At 37.4% G+C, this 23,029-nt stretch overlaps 1 protein-coding gene across 4 annotated transcripts in view; it reads left to right on the top strand.

Annotated features, from left to right (window-relative positions):
- Positions 1-20,345, top strand: part of LOC120543497 (death-inducer obliterator 1-like) — a 103,281-nt gene extending 82,936 nt beyond the window's left edge. For all 4 annotated transcript variants that reach the window (XM_039776572.1, XM_039776575.1, XM_039776573.1 and 1 more), the window contains 10 exons: positions 2,153-2,630; positions 2,995-3,154; positions 3,337-3,453; positions 3,549-3,659; positions 3,980-4,112; positions 4,390-4,945; positions 6,250-6,403; positions 9,880-9,969; positions 11,224-11,419; positions 15,845-20,345. In XM_039776572.1, the coding sequence (XP_039632506.1) occupies positions 2,153-2,630; positions 2,995-3,154; positions 3,337-3,453; positions 3,549-3,659; positions 3,980-4,112; positions 4,390-4,945; positions 6,250-6,403; positions 9,880-9,969; positions 11,224-11,419; positions 15,845-19,380 (5,531 nt within the window). In that variant the 3' untranslated portion in view covers positions 19,381-20,345. The remainder of the gene's footprint in view (positions 1-2,152; positions 2,631-2,994; positions 3,155-3,336; positions 3,454-3,548; positions 3,660-3,979; positions 4,113-4,389; positions 4,946-6,249; positions 6,404-9,879; positions 9,970-11,223; positions 11,420-15,844) is intronic.
- Positions 20,346-23,029: the final 2,684 nt, after the last annotated feature.

The raw sequence follows: 23,029 nt of genomic DNA, 5'->3' as shown, positions 1-23,029 counted from the left end.
TAAGTAAAACCTTTCATCATTACATTTGCAAAATACAAATAGTGTCATAACTACATGTACAGAACCTCCGAAAGAGCAAGTATTTGTTCAGTCAGTGTGCCTAGCAAATTATTAGTATGTGCATATTACAAATACTGTGCTCAGTACCCCTAACAATTAGCAGTTTGGAATCCAGGTCCTGTGTAAAGGCCAAGTAGAATCCACCAAAAAAACACACAGCAAAAATTTTCTTTGCTATTTTAGTTTGGGCAAAAATTATAATTTTTTTTGGCATCAGTCTGAGTTATTTGTAACTGTTACAATATGTTCTTGTATGAAGTGTGCAGTTAATGTATTTAACAGCAGTAAGCAACATAGTGCCTGCAGCACACATTTTGCATATTTCAGCAGTTTGCTTATTCTCTTGCATTTTTCAAAAGTCCCTACTTAACACACCATTCAACTTTCATAAATGGAAAAATCATTTATAGATTAACAACAACCAAATAGCATGCAAGTTAACCACTTGAATCAATACTTAAAAGTGCATTTGATTTTGGGATGTTTACTCAAATCGTCTTGCAAATAACACATTTGCTGAAGCTGTCTGAAGTTCTTACAAGCTTGAATTGTATTACCATCTTGGAAATCATGTCACAAATGATCTGTGGAATTCATCTGCTCCTTGGCTGGCCACCGGACGGAATATTATCCAGTTCTGTGCATACTAGAAGTCTTTAATTTGGAATGTTAATCTGCCCAAACTGGTTACCTTCACATGAAATGGGCTCTTGACCGAAGAGCCATCTCCATGATGTAGTTAAACTTGATGGTTTCAGTGACGTAACTCAGGTGAGCTGTGTTTGTTTCATCAAGTATAGCAATACAGTAGTCACACCAAAAGGAGCCAGTGAATATTTTGACTTAATCTCACAACAAGTGGACACTGTTATTCCATGGAAGATATGTCTGGAAAGTAGTGAAGAGTGTGTTACCTTGTACAGGTTCTTCCATCTTGGTTAAGAAACTTTGAGCTCCCTTTTGATTTTAAATTGGTTTCTTTACCAGTTGGTGGTCATTCTTGTCCACCAGATTTACATATGTGTAACTGGCTCAATTTGTTTAGCCACATATTATTAGTTTGTTAACTTATAGCATGTTCTCATTGAGTACTTTTTTAAATTACAGTTTGCTTTGGGGAGTGTCTTAACACATCGTCCTGGCCCCCAACCCCCCCCCTCCCCCTCCCCCAAAAGACTGGTGTCCTTGTATATTTCACCCTTGATGTGTTTTCAGCTGTCTGTCTTCATACACTGCGCCAGAGTAGTTTGACTGAAAAGGTATCTTGCAACTAGCAAAACATTTGTTATTTAAATCATTAGTTTCATCTTGGCTTAATTTAGTGCATCATAGCAGTACTAAAAGAAAAAAATTATCAAAATATTTTGTTCTGTATTGCATACACAATTTCCCACTTGCATATTCATAATGCAGAGTGAATGTATTTAATCTCAGATTTAAACAGCAGCATTTCTGTAAAGTGACCTAGTTAGTAATGTGTTTACAAAAAAGGGATTAACACTTTTGTGTATCTCTTCCATTTCAGTACGCTGCATTAGGATTGTATTCATTCCTAAAGGCATTATGTTAAAGTGACTATGAAATGGGCCAATTAAAATGTTTAGTTCACAAATAGTTAAGATCACAAAAAAATTATATCATATTGATGCATGTGCCTTGGAAGATTAGATTATTTTAAAGGAGTACAGTGCTTAATTCTAATATACAATTGATAATGCTATTTCATTTTTACCAAGTATACATTTTTAATCTGTTCTGGCACTGCGGTAGCTCAGTTGTTAGCAGTACAAGTATCAAATTGTTTTCAAGTATCTTCAGCTTTTTTTTATTTTGTTATAATCTGTCCTTTAATATTATTTATTTATTTAGATTTTTACAATTTTTTTGGGAATAAGCTTGTTCGCTCTAAAAGTGCAGTTGTTTACAAAAAGTTTGAATTTTAGTACTTGTATCTTAGAAATTTAGTTTGTTTACACTCTTAAATAATTTATAAATTCTGGAAAAAAAATGCTTAATGGCTTTTAACCTACACTGTAGCATTTGATATGTTGTATTTGGTAATTTTGACCAGGAGCTTTTTTGTTTTGAACAGCTTCAAAGGAGAAGGAAGGAAATGATGCTAAAGTGGAATCGGCAGCCATGGAAAAAACACTACCTGTGCCTCCAGCAGTAGTATCTTCAAAAGCAAATACCACTACTCTGACTTCTCCTAAAACAAAGAAGCTCCCTTCTCCTCCATCAAATACAGTCCCTCCCAAGAAAAACCCCGTGACTTCAAATAATGCAAATAGTCCTAGACGTCCACCTTCAGACCTTGGGCCTGGTCTGTCCTCTGCCACTCATCATGCTTCTGGGGCTCTCAGAGTTATGAAGACTTCATTTACAATACCCAAAAAACAGCCAGCTGCCTCTTCTGGTGCTCCTGCAGTAAAGCCTGCTGCAGGATCTCCTGCACCACCAGCTAATTCACCCATACCCAAACCTACACCACCTGTTGCTCCCCAGCCTCAGCCCAACAATCAAATCAGACAGAATATACGGCGCTCCTTGACTGAGATACTTTATAAAAGGTGAGGTTGCATATGTATGGCTTGCTTAGTGTTTATATTTAAAGGACATATATAATGCATACACACACACACATAGTCTGTCTTGCATTTAAACAGTTGGAGCATTCTTTGCAACATGTTGATTGATTACATTTTTAAATATTTCAAACTGATTTTGGCAGCATTGGAAAAAGATAGGAATTATTCCTAATCTGTTAAGTAACAGTTGTTGAAAAGTGTATTTTAATTTTAAACTAAAACTAGAATGCAGCACTAATTACAAGTGTTGTTTTCAAGTTGATTTGTCTTGTATGGTAATTCTGCAGACTGAAAATTTTATTCTGTTACTTTGAATGTTTACCTGTTTGGCCTTTTTATTTTTAAGGGTTAGTGACAGTGATGATTTGAATATATCGGAGTCTGAAGTTAGCAAGATTTCTTTTGGAATTGAGCGAGAAATGTTTGGTCTGTGTCAGGCTACTGACAGCAAATATAAGAACAAATATCGAAGTATTATGTTTAATCTGAAGGATCCTAAAAACAAGGTATGTAGTGGTAAATATTCCATTATTAAAATAATAAGTTTCCTGGAAGTAAATTTTGCCACTTTTGTAAGTTGATTTAATATTTTTAAATTTCATGTTTTGCATTATTGTAAAGTTAAAAAACTAAACTTTTTGATGTGAAACATGCAGATTTTTATTTGTTTTGTTTTTTTTAACTTCAGGGACTTTTTTATCGTGTAATCAAAGGTGAGATCTCTCCATTTAAACTGGTGAGGTTAAGTCCAGAGGAGCTCCTTTCCAAAGAGATGTCAGAATGGAAAGAAAAAGAAACTACGGAGGTAAATTAGAGTAAACCCCATGCTGAAATACATTTCTCCATATTGGTTGCATAATTGTCAATTGCTATGGCTAACTACTGTGTTAATATTTCCAGGTTCTTGAATCAAGTCAGAAATCTCATCGAGAGCCACACAAATTTGGCTTGAAACAAGAAGTTGTACCCACTGTAGATATGGAGGAATCTCCACCCATGTCTGATACAGATGTATGTATTTAAAATAGTATTACAAAGCTTTGTATTAGAATTGAGGTTTTGTTTTGTGTCTTGCTGGAAAATAAGTCCATAATATAAACTTCTTTAGTAATATGAGTGCAAGGGTATTATAAAGCAATGCACTAGTACATCTATTACCATAGGACATATGTGCAAGGTGAATATTTATTCAAGGGCAAGAATTCAGCTTCATACAGCTTCTGCAGCTCATTTGCAAAATTAAACTGGTTTTGTTCATGAGTCAATTGAAAATGCAGTACAGCTTTTGAAGTTTTTGTAGAATGAGTCGTTATTTTTTTTTCCCCCTTAAGGAACAAGAGGATCCACGTCCTGTTCAACCTGCCAGCAGTGTTACTGTGCCTGATATCTTTAGCACTATGTTAAAGGACACCACAGGTGAACACAGAGCTCATCTCTTTGACCTCAACTGCAAGATTTGCACAGGTAACCACATTTTAGGTAGCTTATGGGTTGTTAAAATTTATTAATTATGCAGAAACTATTTACTGAACGAAAGCTTTTTCACCCCTTACATTTCACTTAAATATTAATTGCACAAAATAGCATTTTTCATGTCTAATTTTTGGATACGGGTTTATGTTCCATTTAACCTATACTAGTCACACTGTTTCTTATGTGTTATCAGATTTCAGGATTTAATTATATGAGTGACAAATATTGCTTAACTTTCTTTTTTTTTTTTTTTTTTTAATTTAAATAGGACAAATGCCTGCTGAGGAAGATCCTGTACCAAAGAAGCCAAAGTTTACTGCACCTTTGGTTTCTAAAAAGCCAGACTATAAAATAAAGCAAGAAACCAGTGCAGTTAAAGCTGATGATGCAGCCGTTGCTCAGTTATCTAATAATGGGGCTCAACAAAATGCCACAACTGCTAAAACTCTAGAAGCTCGGCCTGACTCGCACTCAAATCTTGAGTCACAAACTAACACTACAGAATCACCTGCATCTCCTGAAGCTTCTAACATTTCTGCTGCCACCGCACCCCTTCTTATTCCAGCTGTTACTTCATCTTCCAGCATTTCTCGGAGAGATCCTAGGACGGCAGGCACACGGCCCAATGTTACTGTAACTCCATCACAACCTTCATCATTCCCAGTCACACTGCTGCCCAGTAGTCCAAATCCCATTACCACTCCTGCAAAAGATGCAGATAATGAAGCAGAAAAATCAGTAATGCCACTTTCTGTTCCAAAGTCAATACTGATGAAACCAGCATCTTCTCCAGACACCAGATACTTTTCGTCCTCCAGTGTCAGGTGCCACATTAATTTTTTAACTCCTTAATAAGAGTATATTTTAACATTGCATTTCATTAGAATAAAATAGAAATTACCTTTAAATATTTGAAATGATAAACAACTTGCCAAATGTGTGTCCATTCCATTATGTGGTGAAAATCAAAACAATGTACATTTTTTTTTTTTTTTACATCTGTAAGGGAAAGAGTAATTTTGTGATTACATTCTCGTTAATCTAATACACAGACAGGCACAATGCCTTTTCAAAATGGTCTCTTCATTTAAATTTTAATACAAAGTTTTGTTACTTGAGCGATAAATAGAAAGAAGAGAAAAAATGCTATCCATTTTATATTTGGTTTAGGTACATTTTGCTGCTGTTTAATCTTGCTTTTTTTTTTGAGTGTGTAGAAGTTTTGCATAGTGCTTAGAGGTACATTTAATCTGTTTTTGAAACATCTGCAACTGTTTAGTAAAACAGCTTGCAGATAACATGAATTGCTGCTTTGATTATATGGCACAGCTTTTCAGCAGGGTATGATCAGTATATTTAAGAGTATCTTTGTAGTTTTGGATGACTTGTCTTTTGAATGGTGTGTTTTCAGTTCTACCCATGTTCACAGCACTGAACAAAATTTTCTTGCAAAAGCTGGCAGTAATTTGCCCTACTGATTATTTCTTATGATTTTGGCACCCTTCTTCTTGTGGGTGGAAAAAGGCTTTCATGGTATTGCACAGAGCTAAATGGCATTGGAAAGTATGGTTAGATAATGAAGGATAGACTTTAAAGTTAATAAAAGAAAACCTGGGCCACATACCTCTCAGCAAATCAACACTATATTGAGGAGTTGTTGTAGAGTAAAAATATACATGTTTAAAGTTCATGCACCTTTATAAAGCAGAAGCAAATCTGCAGATAAAATTAGTGGAAATGTCACGTCTTAAAAATACATGCATCAACATGGAACTTGAAGAAATGAAGATGTCATTGCTGCAGATGGAGCCTCCACCAAATATTAACAAAACATTTTACTTTACTTTTTCCGATACATAGTAGTTTGTGAGAATTATTTGGTTTCACACACTCATCCACCAAACTGAAGGGGCTATAGAAAGCATGTATTAAAGGAAAATTCAGGGGCAATGATGTATTCAATCAGTTTCCTCCTTAAGTGGTTTGTGCAAAATGTTATGTGAAAGTTTTTAGTACTGTTATACTTTAGCGATGCATTTAAAAACATTCTTGGTACTCCTTTTAATGCTTAGGTATTTTTATTAGTATATGACTTGCTTTAAAAACAATATTTGTTTTAATTTTTCAGCACTGCAGAATCGCGTTCTCCACCAGAAGGAGAAACATCAGCATTTCTTTCGAAGCAAGAGATCCTGTGGAAAGGTTTTATCAACATGCACAGCGTGGCCAAATTTGTTACAAAGGCTTATCTAGTTTCTGGCTCCATCGACTACCTTGCAGAGGTCAGAATGAATCCTCATTCATGAAGACATCTCAATAACTCATAACTGGGGGATGTTAACTGAGTGTTTGCTGTTTTAGAAGTCCAATAAAATGTTTTTCTATAAATCAGAACCAATGAGAAAAGGCCCATACTCCCAAAAAAATTTTTTTTTTTTTTGCAGTTTTCTGTATTTACCAGAAATGCTCCCATATTTTGTATTTTGCAAATTTTGAGAGATGGCACAGTCTTTAAACTGTGTTGCTGTTTTTACTCGCTTTTTGTACTTTTACTAATGTTTTGCCATAACTCAGTTTACAGCAAGGTTAGCTAGAACCTTATTACACTCCTTTTTTGGTAATTGCTTTTACATCACTCGCGCTTCTCAGCAGTGTCACTGAAAATATGCAAAATAAGTTCCAGTATAAGACTGTTTTATTGAGGGTGACAGTCTGAATTTCACCTACAGAAACCATAATGTGCGTTTTCTTAAGTTTGGATCACAATTAGCTATACATACAGATTGTCTGTGTGGATTTACGCACATTTTTATATGCAAACGAACTTTGTGACCTCTAAGAATTATATGCCATGATTGGCTGTTAACATAGGTATCTGCTGTAAGCATGAATACCGTAATTGCTGAATCCTCAAGAAGTGCTGTTTCAGTGCAAGATACTGAAGTATAAGAAGATTTCTACTGGAACACAATGCTCAATCAGCATATCTTAACCATATTTTAGTACCTCTTACTCCCTGTATGCACTTTAAATTTCTAAAACACAATGAAGACTTGATGTCTATCATTTTAATATTAGTTTAGTGTATGTTTTGGAATTAAAATTTGCCAGGAATCTTTCCAATTCTTAATGGCAATTCTGTAATAAAAATAACAATTCCTAGGTAGAATAAATTGAAGGAATGCATACGGCTGTATGGATGACATGAAAATTGCAATCAACCTCAGTTATGAGCTTTTTCTGTAACGCACATTATTTTGTCAATTGTATTTATTACCAGAAGTGGTCAGCTGGGTGTTTCTTATAAATTACAATTCCATTTTACTGAAGATGAATGTTGCTGGTCAAATGCAATACATGGCTGGTTTATTAGTAACAGCATTCAGAAAGTTTGTGAGCCTTTAGAATTTTAACATTTTCTCTTGTCTGTGGTTTTATTGAAAGTGTTGATCCAGCATTCATTAATGTAAGCTTCAAGGAGGAAGTAATCCAGAATCTGCGTTCAGTACAACCAAACACTAAAAAGACAGCTAAACGTTGTTTAAAAACAAAATCTTGTGCCTGTGAACTAGTGCCAGTTTTTGTTGTGAATCCATTCTCCAGCAGCAATCCGTAATCTCATCTGTAAAGGATGTAAAGACAACTATTGAAGTGGATCTCTGTAAAATAATGCAAATTTCCTTGGGTGTTTTGAACCTAATGTCAACATGTGACTATTTTAAAAATAACAATTCACATCCCATTTTAAGATAAGATATAATTAAAACGAAAACTGGCCGGAAGTGTGAACAGCTGTTACCTCTTAAAATTCACAAACTGTCAAAGTACCTCTTCAGTGTCTGCTGTTAATGGGTATGTGGATATGAACCATGTCTCTGAGAAGAGCAGTCTTGGTGACTTCAGAAAGTGACTGTGGCGGGGTAAGGGTATAGGATGTATTGCACCACTCTTTCTCAGAACTTAGGGATTTATTAAGGGTCAGCTAGAAAGTATACAAAAAGAGAAATTGTACACCATTGCATTGTTTGTATTAAGGGGTTATTCAAAAAAAAGTGATCTTCGTGTAGGTGTGTATTTTAAGACAGCACAAAGAACCAGCGATAAAAATTGCCAGTGATCTGCTGGTTTATCCTGCCTTTCCAAATGTGTAAACCCATTATATGGAAAACATTGTAGAACTTTAGTGTACAGGCATCAATATTGAAGAAGAAGCCAGTACTCTTCAAAACTAACAATGTTCCCTGTCTCAGGTCTGTCTTAAGACTATCTGGATGAGCCAGTAGGCCATTGGAATAGCATTCTTTGGACAGAGGAAATGAAAGTGAAAATTTGTGGTGTAAAATGTGCTAGAAAGGGATCACATTTCATCCAGAAGCTGCGGCAAAGAGAATGTGGTGGCTTGGGGGCTGCCTTCCAGATTAAATTTATAGAGGAAATAATAAATTGTGGATAGTACACCAGTTTCTGTAGCAGAGCATCATGCTGTCTGCTACACAAAATTTAATTATTTTGAGATTATATCCGCAATGTTGATAAATTTATGTCCTAAAGCACACCTGTAAATCTGCAGCCAAATGGGTGAAGAAGCATACATTTTGTGTTTCAGATTATCCCAGCCAAATTAAGTCTCTGGCATAAACTGAAGTGGCCAGTTTATAGAAGTCTTCAATAAATTGGTTATTGATGTTCCACAAAGATAAAGCTCAAGCCAATGTGTTGGATTGATCAAAGAACAAAATCACTGAAAGCTATATCATCACTTAAAGAAAGGAAGGTTTCACATTCTGTGTCCCAAAAACAAGCCGTGAATGTTGGATCAATGGGCTCAATAACAATTTATAAAAGTTGAATTGCTCTTCTGTATTTTGGGCTTAGATGAATATCAAAATACAAGTGGTTCCAAGGGTTCACAAACTGCATTACCCCACAACTTCAATGGTAATGATAACATAATGGTATAAATTAAGATTGCATTTGTGGGCTTGTGTTTGGACAAATGTAAAAGAGTGCAACCTAAGTTATACTCCCCCACTGGATGGTAAAGAGCCAGATGAGCTTGTTAATGCATCAGTGTCCAAGTTGGTTTAGCAACTTAACGGAGCACAAACTGTCCAGGGATGTAGGGTCAGTAAAAAAATACACTTCATATGGAAATCTGAGCACAGGACAATTGTGGCTTTCCTGTAATGTTCAGCTTATGTTCTTTTTGCCTCGTGCTTTTCTCATGATCATAAATCAGTAGTTCCAGTTGACAACACTGCAAAATAGTAAGAGTGATGAGATCACTTTGAGGGATTGTTTTGCTTGTGTATACAGTCTCTATTTTGGCTATCAGTTGCCCACCTGGTAATGATAACCTAATGCAGGTTACTGCTCCAGCTAACATTTTACCTAGTAGTGGTTCTGGGAATGAACACAACTATTGTTTGCTCTTTCTTTCACTGTATCTTCCCTAGCATTAAGGGAAAAGACAGAACATTTGATTGCTGGAGGATTTTGTTATCCTCAGATCTATTCCAGGATATCTGAATTGGCCACCGAGCCAGTTTGACCAAAAAGATAACTGTTGGGTGCAAGAATCCAGTAGACTTGCCTCTCTGTTTATGGTTTGTTAAAAATGTTGATTATACACAGTGTAAGATGTTAATTATTCAATGAAAAAGAATTGTACATTGGTGAAAAATAATATCCTGATGAGTCCTTTATGACTAACTTTCAAAAATAGCATTTGATGAATCCTGTAATTTTTCCTTTTTAGGATTTACCTGATACCATTCATATTGGTGGTCGAATTTCCCCACACACAGTCTGGGATTATATTGGAAAGCTAAAATCTTCATTGACCAAGGTAAAGAGAACTGAACAAGATTTTTAATAGCGTATAATGTAAACTGCAGTGAAATACTGATTTGTGTAAACCTTTTATGTATTCACAAATGCTCATTAACTTTCCTAGATTTATTTTTCCTATGGGAAAGCTTGGAATTAGAAATTTAATAGAAATGGGTGAACGTTTCACTTGAATGCTGAGTCTTTCAGTATCAGGCCAGGCAGGGTGTAAGTTAACTACAGACCAATGTACCAAACGCTTGAGTGACTGTGTGGCATTAGACAACAGCCAAGTACCACAGGTGTGCTCCAATGGCTTATTCTGTAGTCTACTGAAAATTACTTTTCATTTATGCAAAGGTGTTTAAAGGTTATAAAAGAACAAATAATCCATTCCAAACCAGCTCAGTGAAATTCATGATTTAAATATCCTAACAGAATTGGATACAAGGCCAAAAACATCTCCATGTGATAAGTCTTTTGCTGGACACACTTGATAATACCAGGTTCATTTGGAGCCCCCTGTGAATTTAACACAAATGTTTTTGGAATGATGTAGAAAAGCTGGAGTAACCACTGATGCGTAGTTCACACAGATTGATACAGTGGTTGAAATTCAGAGCTTATCTTCAAGGAATGCTAAAACGCCATGCCTCTGTTCCCTTAGGTTATAACATACAGAATTTAAAAGTAGATTTAAAAAAAAAACAGATTAATTAAACTGCACATGTGCTGCCAAGAAGTTGCCATTCTGGAAAAGTTGGAAAAACTTTTTCCAAACAATCCCTAATGATTTAGCTCATGCTGACATAGATACTTGATTGTCACTTTGAACTGTGATGGTGGCACAGTGGTAGCACTGCTGTCTCGCTGTAAGTAGAGACCAGGGTTCACGTCCAGGGTCCTCCCTGCGTGGAGTTTGCATGTCCTCCACCTTGTCTGCATGGGTTTCCTCCCACAGCCCAAAGATATGCAGGTTAGGTAATTTGGCAATCCCAGATTGCCCTTAGTGTGTAGTTGGGGTGTGGATGTGTGTGTGTATATATGTGTTTGCCCTGTCCAGGGTTTGTTCTTGCCTTGTGCCTTATGCTAGCTGGGGTAGGCTCCACTACACCCCTGCAACCCTGTTCAGGGCCAAGTGGGTTAGACAATAACTGACTTACTTTAAATTGTTCTCTGTTCCTATTCAGTTTCAAGTAATTTAAATATCCGCCCCTTGGATAGTAACATAATGTCCACTGGTGTTGCTTTTTTTTTTTGTGTATTACTACAGGAACTATGCCTAATCCGTTTCCATCCAGCAACAGAAGAGGAGGAGGTCGCCTATATCTCTTTATTCTCTTATTTCAGCAGCCGGGGCCGGTTTGGTGTGGTAGCCAATAATAATAGAAGAATTAAAGATCTTTACCTCATTCCACTGAGCGCCAAGGACTCTGTTCCATCTAAACTATTGCCATTTGAAGGGCCAGGTAAGCTTCAGCTGTGTAGAGAGAAAGTCTCTGCACCTGGTCACACAGACCAGAGTATGTCCAAACACCTCCTGTAACATGGGTCATGATGCCATTAAAATAACTTATGGCCATCACTGATACAGGTTTTGTGAAATTGCCTGTTGAAATCCTAAATTTTTAATGTTTTGCCACTTAAATCAATTGTTAAGAACCCCAACACACTTTAATTCCATTCAGAGGAACGTACGGAAAAGCTTCCTTTAATTTTTTTTATTATAAAGGCCATCTGTGTTGCAGTTCAACAGGTAAGTACAGAATTTCAATTTATGAATAAACACCATTCACCTTTCTTGAACTGGTTTTTCCAGTTGACATTAGCAAAGTATTGGACCACTGGTATCACAGTTCCAACTTCTTAAAGGGCTCTCCAGTTCGTGAGCCCATGTTGATCAGTGTGACTGATCACCTTTTTTGGAAAAAAAAAAAAGTTTTGGTTGCATATGTATTTTGCAAATTATGTATATTGTATTTTTATATTTACATTGACATTTATTTTGAATAAAGATTGTTTTACATACCAGAAAGATACAGCGGTAGATTTCTCTCGTATGATCTTGTTCTTGTCTTAGTGTCATTTAGAGCAACTTGTATTAGTGTTTATATAGTTTTCTTAAACTCAAAAAGAGAATTTGGAGAAAATCAGAATGTCAAGACCATTATGAACATAAACTGCAAGTGACTTTAATAGTTGCATCGTCTTACATTTGTATTATATCATGATCAAAACCATCATGTAAAATATTGAAACTGATTACAGTAGTTGGCAAAACATCCAATAGCTGCATTCTAATTGGAAGACCCAATATATGAATGCTGCAGTCCAGATAAAGGCTTTCATATTAAAACACACCTCTACTTGGGGGGACATTTGCAGCAGGTTTGCTTTAAGTTTACACATTAATTCTTATAAATTGTGGATGGCTTTCTGAAGATTTCCTTTATGAAACAAGGCACCTAAAAAAATAGGTTAAATCATAAGCCTATTATCAATTGTTGCAGCATTGGATAAAGGAACTGTCAATGTAAATTCTGTTAAACTTGCTGTCTTTGTTGTTTAGCATATACATTTATTCATGGAGACAGCAAAATACATGCTATAGTCTGCAGAAAAAAGTTTTTCAACCTGTCCAGAAGAAAATGCTTCCAAACTCATTGGTAGCAAGCTGGCATGCAGCAAGGCAAAGAACGAAAGATGACAGACTGCCAGGAGAGAGTTCTTTGGAAGATGACAACAAGGAGAAAAAGTCTTCGAATGGCCAATCTCTGGAATTAAATTCTACTCCGTATTTATTTAATCGGCCAGAGTAGAAAAGAAAACTATGAATTTTCCAAGAAGCAAAAAAAAAAAAAAAAATGAAATTGCATAAAGTAATAATGGCCTGACATGAAAATGCTAAGAACTGCAGACATCTTGGGATTGTAGGTTTTCAGAAGTTATTTCTGAAAAGAGAAATGGCAACAGAAGAATGGAATTTGCACACATTTTATCAAAAGAGTTGTGGTCAAATGCAATGTGTGTTTTCATCGTGTTAATGTTCATATAACATTTAAAAAGGGGGGAGATTGGCTAGGCACCTCTCATATCTCCATTACAGTTTCCTTGATTTGAAATGTCTTCTTCTTCTGTATGAGTACAACATGGGTAATATAGCAGATGCCATTCACATCTGCTCTCACAAAGCAGCTACCTTGACCACACAAACTTATTGATGCTATACTGATTCATACTTGAAACTATAAGTATCCATCAATTCACTATCAAACGCTTACCTGGCAAATTAATGGTTGTGGAGGGTGGAACCTATCCCAGCAACACTGGGGGTTCCAGTCCACTGTCAGTATTATGAAATGACTTCTAAATCAGGTGACATGTCAGTTAGCAATGAGGCCATAGGTGTCTGATTCAGGCAAAATACAAACGAATTTGCTTAAATGTATTCTAAAATGTGTAATTAGATTACTTTTCCATCTTCAGTGCACATCTAAATTTTGCTTACACACTCTGCTCAGTGTTTTAAAACTACAGCATAGTAAGGCTTGCATACATACTGACTTAATCCTAGAGGTGTGCTTTGAAAGTGTTATTGCCATGCACCCAGTCTTGTACAATCACCTGTAATACCCTGCAAATATTCTTAATACTTGAAAAAGGAATTTTACTTTCAAGAATAGAGGATGGTGCTTTGTTTAGAAGTATTTGTGTTGATACTGCAAGTGCTGGAAATGACCATGACTTTGCTTATTAAAAGTCATTCTTAAAGGAATATTAATCCCCCTTTTTGCCAGGTGGACCTCTGATTTCCATGCCAGAAGTACATTGTTCATCCATTCATTTTCTGAACCTACTTTTTCATTGTTGTCCAGTCAGTACAGTTGAAATCACGCTGATATTAAAAGTGACAGTCAAACCCCTCTTTGGGATCTGGGTAGAAGCTGGAGTGGCATGGGAGAAATCTACAAGAACATGGAGAACATATAAGCTATACACAAACTGTAACCATGGAGTGTAAAACCAAGCCTTTGAAGTTGTACTAACTACATTGCTACCCACAAAGTTCAAATAAAATTTAAGAAAGCATTTTAGGTACACCAGTAGTGAAAGCAAGAATAACAGTATTGTTAGGTTTTAATTGGAAGTACGCACCCTGTTTCTTCTCTTGAGCTAAAGTTCAAGAAACTGCATGTTCTATTAACTTTTACTATTATGTTGTAAAATTTAACATAATTTTCCATAACTTCTGAAATCTTTAAACCCTCGTGCTCTTATAGCAAGTGTCATGACATATTTAAGACACTAAACACGAGTAACATTTGTGATGTGAGCATCTAACAGAAACTTTTATCTATTGTTTGAAAAGTATTTTCTGATAATAAAATGCTCAGCATATTAAGTATTTTGTTGCACTGAAACTGTAAAAAAAAAAAAAAAAAATTTTGCATTTTACCATCCAGTAGAATCCATACAAAGATTTGATACTTCAATTGCTTGGCCCCCAAGGATGTTGATGGCATTGAACTTTACTTATTTGAGGCAGAAGACAACTGACATTCGGTTACCAGATTTACGGTGACAACAACAGTGATGCACTATACCATCTATCATTTCCTTTTTAAAAATTAGCAAGTTTAACCTTTTATTTAGAGGAGTTCTTTAAAAATGTTGCCTCATACCGTTAAAAATTCAAGTGTTCTCATTAAAAATAAATATATATGAAGCAACATTATCCTTAATAGAAATTTGTTTACTTTTATCACGTTATGCTTAGTGTATTTTTATTTTTTTTATATTAGTGTAAAAAATGAAACTATTACAACCAGGCAGTTCATTTAATTTACAGCATTGTAAATTTATCAGCATTCATGATTAAAAACATATGGTTTGAAGTCCTATAAACATAAAAGAAAATTTAGATCTGTATAAAGAAGAAGGATTCTTTAAGAAGGTTTCCAATAAACTACCAAAGTTTTAATACAATTAATGCTTGTTGAACTCCCAAATGTATGATCTCAAACATTGAATATTAATTTACAAGGCTGTCCTCGCATTCACTTTGTGGAAGAAAACATTGCAGTAGGTGACACTTAGGTAAATTCTTAACCATCAAGGAATAACCATCAAGGAAATTTACCTAAAAAAACTGGTGTACAGTCACCCTACATGAGGTTGGATTTTTGTTAATCTGGAATCTAACGAAGCTGGTATGGGTTCTTCATCCATGTAGGCCTATTTTACAAAGAATTAATGAAGGGTTTTTAAACTCCTAGTTACAAACAATCACATCTTAGTTTTTAAGAGGCTTCAGCTGAGATGATGTGCGTATGAATTGCACTCAAAACATCACAATTAAATCTCTACTACTTTAACCTGCAAACTAGGCACAGAAGTCCTGTACTGACCTAATTATAGTGAAATGCACAAGCACCATTATATTTTTGACATTTCTGGCCAAAATGTCTATTGTATTAAAATTGCAGTGGAAGGAAAGTGATAAATATAAAGGCCCAAGTTAAATATAAATTGTAACATGCACAAGTTAATGACTATCTGAAAGTTGATTCTTGTAGGGAATTAAAAAAAAATGGAGTGAACTTGGCATTCAGATTTTCAAGTAATGCTGTTGGGATATGACCATCATGCTATTTGATGTAGTAGTTTTAAGTAGTTACATACAATACATAGAAATATTTGTACATTTAAACAAAGTATTCTCTACAATGTAGATACTGTTTTCTCCTTGTTTATTCAGAATATTAAAAATACAACAAATACTCAGTGTTGTATGTAACTGCATTTTACATAAATTGAAAGTTTTTTTTAGTCATCTGAATGGATCTGGGAACATTAAAGTGAGGATTTAATGAAATGTTGCTCTTTTTTTGTAGGTTTGGAATCATCTCGTCCAAATCTTCTTCTTGGTTTAGTAATTTGCCAGAAGCTGAAACGGCCTGGAGCCCAATCAGATGCTGAAAAAGTCACTGATGAAAAGAAGTCCAAAATTCAGATACGAGATGAAGATGATTCTTTTCCTGGAAAATCTCCTAGTGTTCAGAAACCTGAAATTAAACAAGAGAAGCCTACTTTTTATAGTTCTGAAATGTCACTCAGTACTACACCTCCTGGGTCTCCACCCCTTACAACCTCATCAGATCCATCCTCTAACACCTCTTCAACTGCTTCCTCTGTGTTACCTGTGTCATCTACTAAAGTCACCACATCTACTGCTATCGTAGTTACAGGAGCAGAAACAACACCTTCTGTTCCCCCTGCTAGTTCTACTGTAAGTTCAACTCCTTTGCAGCATATTTTAAACACATTATTCGGCAAAAAGAAGCCTACTGAATCTGCTGAGACTAACCAGTTTTTACAGCAGCAGAGCATTTCTGAACATACAGTGGCGTCCACATCTGCTCCTTTACTTGACCCGATTGTCCAACAGTTTGGCCAAATTTCCAAAAATAAAACATTAGAAGATGATGAGTATGATCGACCATATGATCCAGAGGAGGAGTATGATCCAGGAAAAATATATGGAGTAGACAATCCACCTCATGTTAAACTTTCAGAAGCTGAGAAAACGAATAAAGATCCTGTTGTAGAAGAAGAGGCTTATGATCCCGAGGATGAGACCATCTTTGAGGAAGCTAAAGTTGTAATCAGCGATTTCCCAAGTTTACCTGTGGATGTAAAGAACAAAGAAGCACCTAGTAATTATATATCCCAAGAAAGTCAAGGCTCATCAATAACAGAGCAGCAAAAAATGTTAGATGAGTTAAATAAGCAGATTGAAGAACAACAGCGACAAGTAGAGGAACAAGAAGAAGCCTTGAGACAACAGAGGGCAGCTGTTGGAATTTCCATGGCTCACTTTTCTGTTTCAGCTGCTTTGATGTCTCCTCCTCCTAAAACTTCTGCTCCAGACAGCACCTTACTTCAGATTGGTAGAAAGGTGGAAGAAATGGTTAAAAAATCTTTACCTCCCCTGCTAATAAATCAAAGACGAGACCCAAGACAGAGCAGGGATCCCAGACAAGCACCCTCCCGGCGTCTCACAGACGATACTGAAGTAGTAGATAAGCCTGAAAATGTTGACAGTGTAGCTGGTTCTCATCCAGCAGAGGCTAATCATACTGTTGTAAATGCTGAGCCTGAAGGTGCAGAAGTAGCTATTCCTCTACTTGGAGAAGTAGTTGATCCATATTTAAGTTCTTCTGAAAATGCAGAGTTCATGCACCCTGGTAGTGTATTTGGGCATTCTGAGCAGGTGACAGTTTCAGAAACATTAAATAGCACTGTGATGCCTTGGCCTGATTCTTCCAGTAGTTTAAATTCTGAAGATGTTGCTGGTGATCCACATCGGTTTCCACGAAAGGTGCTGCTGCCAACTCCATCTCAGCCACCTTGTTTTCCTCAGTCAAATGATAGTATACCTTCTGTTTCATCCTCACAACCTGACCATTCGCAGGAACTTCCACAGGGGGTAAGCTTTCTGCAAAATGACCATGGCACTAGCATGCCTCAAATGGGAATAATAAACTCTGAGTTTATGAGCCCACAAGAAGCATTGCCAGCCCCATTTCAACCTCAGCCTCTTGTACCACAGTATGAGGGTGAAACCGACCAGTTCAGAGAGCAGCGACCTCCATATCCGACATTTCAAGAACACTGGGAAGGCTCACCACATCATCTGGAAGGTCCAAGAGGACCTACTATTGCAAATATGATGGGACAAAGGGGACCCGTTCCATTTCAGCCAGTGGCTCACAGAGGTCCTCCACCTCAACGGTTTCCGGGACCACCCATTCAAAATATCGCACAAATAGGCCCAGTTCCGGGACAGATTTTAGAAGCTCATGTGAACCTACCACATTCATTTGATGGACAGAATGAACCTTTGCAGCCAAGGTTTGTTGGTCCTACAGATGATGTTGCTGTACATTTTCATGGACAAAGAACTCCACATCCATCTTTCAGAGGTCCAGTACCTATGCCATTTGATAATAGAGGTCCCCACCCTTCTCAGTTTCAGGGGTCACGAGGACCTGCACCTCATCAATTTTCAGATCATGGTCCTATGCTCCCCCTTGCTGAACCTCCGAGAATTCCTGAGGAAATGCAATATGGGAATAACAGTAGTTCATTTCAGCCAATAATGGAACATCACAGAAGTGGTGCACCACCAGCACCCCATATGTTTAGGGAAAATCGAACATCATCTCCCTCTCCATTAATGGGTCAAAGAGTACATCCTTCAAACCAGTTTGATGGCCCTAGAGGCCCACCACTCTCACCTCAGTTTGAAGGGCCAAGAAATATACATCCACCAGCAGGAGGGGACATTTCTGGGCCAAGATATCCTTCTCCAAACCAGTTTTCAGGCCCACGAGGTCCACCGCCACACCTTCATCCAGGTCAGAGAGTTCCATCTCCACAGCCCAGGGTCCCGCTTGTTCAACATTTTGATGAACACCGGGGACTACATCCTGCACATTTTGCAGGTCCACGGGGCCCAGGCTCATCTCAGTTTAGTGGCCCACGAGTTCATGGGCCTTCTCAATTCCCTGATAATGCTGGACATCCACGGTTCCCATTTGAAGGTCCAACACATCCAACCGATGGTAGACCAGCTAGGCACCCCCGACCTTTGCTTCCAAATCCTCCAGAAAAGGTGCAGGAAGGCTGGAATAAAGGCCGCGGACAAAGTCGCTTTGGACGTGGGCCTGAACCAGAACAACTTGAGCACTGGCAACCTGCTGAAGCAAGGGGCAAAGGAAGAGGAAGAATTGTAAATGATTCAGATTCACGAAACAATCCTGAGAGACAAAGGGAAAGACTTGAAGGACCTGGTCGTCATTCAGAGGAAAGACAAAATAGATTATCAGAGGAAAAGAGAAGAGAACGGGATGGTGCACGGGGTAGATCTAGGGACAAGAATCCTGGTAAACCTTGGAACAGAGAAAGAGATTGGGAAAGAAACCGAGACAGAGATGCAGATCGAAGCCGAGGCCGAGACTGGGAAAGGCACAGGGACAAAGATCAGCCTGCAGATAGAGAGGGAGATAGAAATAGGGAAGATCAGACTCGTGACAGGGGTAGAGACAGGGATAGACAAAGGAACAGGGATAGAGATAGGGATCAAGAGAAAGACTCTTACAGAAGGCGAGACCGCGACCGATCAAGGAGCAGGGATCGGGATCGTGGAAGGGATAGGGACAGAGACAGAGATCGTGACCATGACCGAAGCAGAAACAGGGATAGGGAAAGAGATCGGGATAGGGAAAGGGAAAGAGACAGGGGGCGAGACAAAGAAAGAAAAGAACGGAGTAGAAGCAAAGATAAAGTTAAAGATGCAAAACCAGAAGCACCAAAAGAAGGTGAAAAGCCTCCAACAGAAGCAGAGACTAAAACTCCAACCACGTAACTGCCATAAAAGATAATTGCTGGGTATATTGCACTAACTTGGAATTCTTCTAGAACCATCAATAAGGCAAACACCTGATTGTATAAAAGGACTTTTTTAACCCCCAAGTACAAAAATGACACTTTCAGGGTAGTCTATTTCTGATGACATTCAGTTGCATCCAGAAATCTACAGTTATGTTTTTAATATCGCTGGATTTTTAATTCAGAATACCAGTCATTGTTTTTGATTTACTTTTATTACAAGTCCTTTTTCAAAGTTTGTATTTTTTAATAGAATTTGAAGTATTTAATACAGAGGATAGTTTTGGTTCAGATTTGGCAAAAGCATGTGTGCTAGCTACACCACAGAAGAGTAAATTTGTATTTACATAGACTTTATACATACATGCTTACCCTGTTTTCAACTGTTTGTAACTGAAGGGGAGGAAATTGTGATTCTAAAAGAACATCTTTGTGTAAAGGAAAAAAAAATGTAATATACAGTATATATATGTATATATGTGTGAATTTTATACGGTTGGATTTTTTCAAATTTGAAGGTCCTTATTCATAAGCCATATAGCAATGAGCAGTTTCCAAGCTCACTTTGGTCAAAATGTTTGGTCCCCTAACTTAAGCACTGTATCAGCTGTAAAGTATAATCTTTGCTTTTTAAATGCACATTACACAGCGAAAACATGCAGGTGTGTAATATGCATTTTGTTTCACCGAGACATTTTGTCAGTTTGCTTAAAAATTAAAACATTTGTCAAAGTTGTGTTTCAAAGCATGGGTTGGTCGGCATCATAAAGGATTGAAGAATTGTATAAAAAAGGCAAGTCTGTAAATGTATGCACAAAAATAGTGCATATATATATATATATATATTTTTTTAGGGATGGGGAGTGGTGCCGCTCAAACCAGTAATAAATGTGTAACCTCTGGTCACTGATGTACATTGCAAATAATAAAAAATAACAGTAACACGTTTCTTCCTTGAATATTAATTTTGATGCATTTGACACCTTTTGGAAGAGTGTTCATGTTTATTTGAAATGTGTAATTTAGTGGGGGTCATTTTACAATGTTATGGAGTAACCTCTTATTACTTCTATAGCAATTTTGTAAGTATCTATACAATGCACACAAGTCAGCAAACTATACATATATATATATGTGTGTGTGTGTATATATTTAAAACTCAATGTGTGTGTGTATATACTGTATGTTCCCGCATCACTTCCGAACGGCTGATACATGTTTCTCATTGGTTGATTAAAAATACTGTAGGATGAAATCAACCTTAACCCACACCCTTCTGGGTTGGGTTGGGTAGGGTTGGTTAGGTTAGGTTGGGTTTGTGGGAGGGGTGATCTTGCTGTCATGTATGCATGTTATCATCCAGTTGACACTCGTAATGACCACCAGAGGGTGAACTGGAGGTGACTGTCGGCATTCTTTATGTTTGAGCACCACTGCGCCCGTGTTGCTTTTGAAATTAAATAGAGTTGGCCGGTTCCAAGAGTCATCTGGATGATAACATACATACAAGACCACAAGACAAGCACATTAGTGAGTCTTCATTGTTTGTTTATTTTTATTTACATTTTTTTTTTTAAATTTTTCTCAAACAGGTTAAAATATATATATATTGAAGTCAGTGAAGAAGTAGGAGATGAACTGGTTTTGAGTAGATTAAGTGTCTGCTAAAAATGTGACCTTTGCCACTATGCTTCAGACAGCCAAAGACGGATAGATTGATAACCACAAACAAAAGGCAAGAAATGCTACAAACTAGCAATAAGTCAGCATGTGTGTGTATATATACATATATATATATATATACACATATATATATATATATATATATACATATATATATATATATATATATATGTGTGTGTGTATATATGTGTATATATGTGTATATATATATATATATATATAATCCTTGTTTTTACACAATTCTAGTCTTTGGGGCAATCAATTATTTATTATTTCACAGTGTCTCCTGCATTTTACGACTCTGAGAGAGATTGTTTTAAGCCTCCATAGCTAATTGCGTACACATTTGGCTTGTGCCCAGTTCCCTTATATGGACCGGGCACATGGTTGGTGAGAGGACAGGGGGCTCCGTGCCCCGGATTTGAAGATCAGTTTGTTTCTGCGTTGTTCCTTACCGCCACTTCTCCAGGCTGTGATGCTGGTCAGGCAATGCCCACAACGTCAGGGACAAAACGTCCTTTGAGTCGGATAACCCTCCCACAGGCATCTCGAGACTGACGTTGAGGATGTTTCGTGATGTTGGGGAGTGTCGTGACTGACCTCATAGGTACTGCGGTCCACAATCCCACTCTGTTGACAGAGCATGAGTGTTGCACAGGTTGGGGGCCATCCCTGTGAGTACCTGATCGGAGCTGCATGCCGAGGCGCATGACATGCTTAATGGCACAATAAAGACACAAGATACAATTCATTTTGTAGAACAACAAAGTATTTTCATAGTTTTTATTTCTATGGTCAGCCATTTTTATTGCGCAGGTGTTAGTTACCTTTTGGAATAGTCCAGAGTTGGCCATATCTAATTGTCATCCCTCTACCTTTCTTCCTTCCTTAACAATTGCATATCTGAAATGTTCAATCTGATAGGTGGCAATCCACTTGCTTAGCATACAGACATCCCCTCTTGGGACTTCCATCCTTAACTGTATCAGTCTGTGACTGTTGTGATGATGGCTAGAGTCTTATTTATTCACCATGGGCTCTCTGACAATTTTGACTTGAAATAAATAACTATAAGGCCAGTCATATAATGATAAGCTATTTTAAATATACTGTGTGTCGTAGAACTGCAAGGCCAAGGAACTGGAGGCCAGTAATCTTAATGTGCATCACAAGTCAATTAATGGAAGACTGAGCAACACTGGGCAAGAACAGGAGTTTTACCAAACAAGCAACATGGGTTCAGACAAGGAAGGCCATGTTTTGCTAACATTCTGGAATTCTCAGAGAAAGTAACAAAAGGGTATGACCTGACTGGTATTCTTTATCTTGGCTGGAGTCATGTAAAGCCCCCATCATTGGACTCTGGAGTGTTGAATCACACCTCATTATCTGGTAACCTGATGGCCATTGTAGAGAACACAACTTTCTGTACTGCATGATGCCTGCTGTGAGGTGCGATGGAGGTGGGCTATTGGTCGGTGTCTTGTTCGGGGTTTGGGCCACTGAAGGACACCAAGAATGCCGCAGCATACAAAGACTTCCAAGACAATTGTGCACTTTCAGCTTTGTGGCAACAGTTTATGGAAGCCCCTAAAGACATGTGAGTCACTTGAGTGACCTGCACAGAAACCTCAAGACCTTTGGGATGAACTGGGGTGCCTGATTGTGAGTTAGGTCATCTCGTCCACTTTCAGCACCTAACCTCACAAATTGTCGTTTGACTAATGAAGCACAAACTCCCCCAGACACACTCCTGAACCCTGGATATGTCACACCCTCCCAGCAGAGTGGGGCCAACTCCATATTAATGGTTTCGGAATGGGATGTCCACTAAACTCTATATATAGAGAGTGGTGGTGGTCAGCTGCCCACAATCCTTTGACCATACAGAGTAAGTTAAAGCTGAGAAAAAATAAAACGCACACACGACTATGTACTAAATA

Source organism: Polypterus senegalus, chromosome 14, assembly GCF_016835505.1.
Source record: "Polypterus senegalus isolate Bchr_013 chromosome 14, ASM1683550v1, whole genome shotgun sequence".
In the NCBI taxonomy this organism is placed as follows: domain Eukaryota; kingdom Metazoa; phylum Chordata; class Cladistia; order Polypteriformes; family Polypteridae; genus Polypterus; species Polypterus senegalus.
The sequence above is the reverse complement of the archived record's forward strand: the minus strand, read 5'-3'. Positions and strand labels throughout refer to the sequence as shown.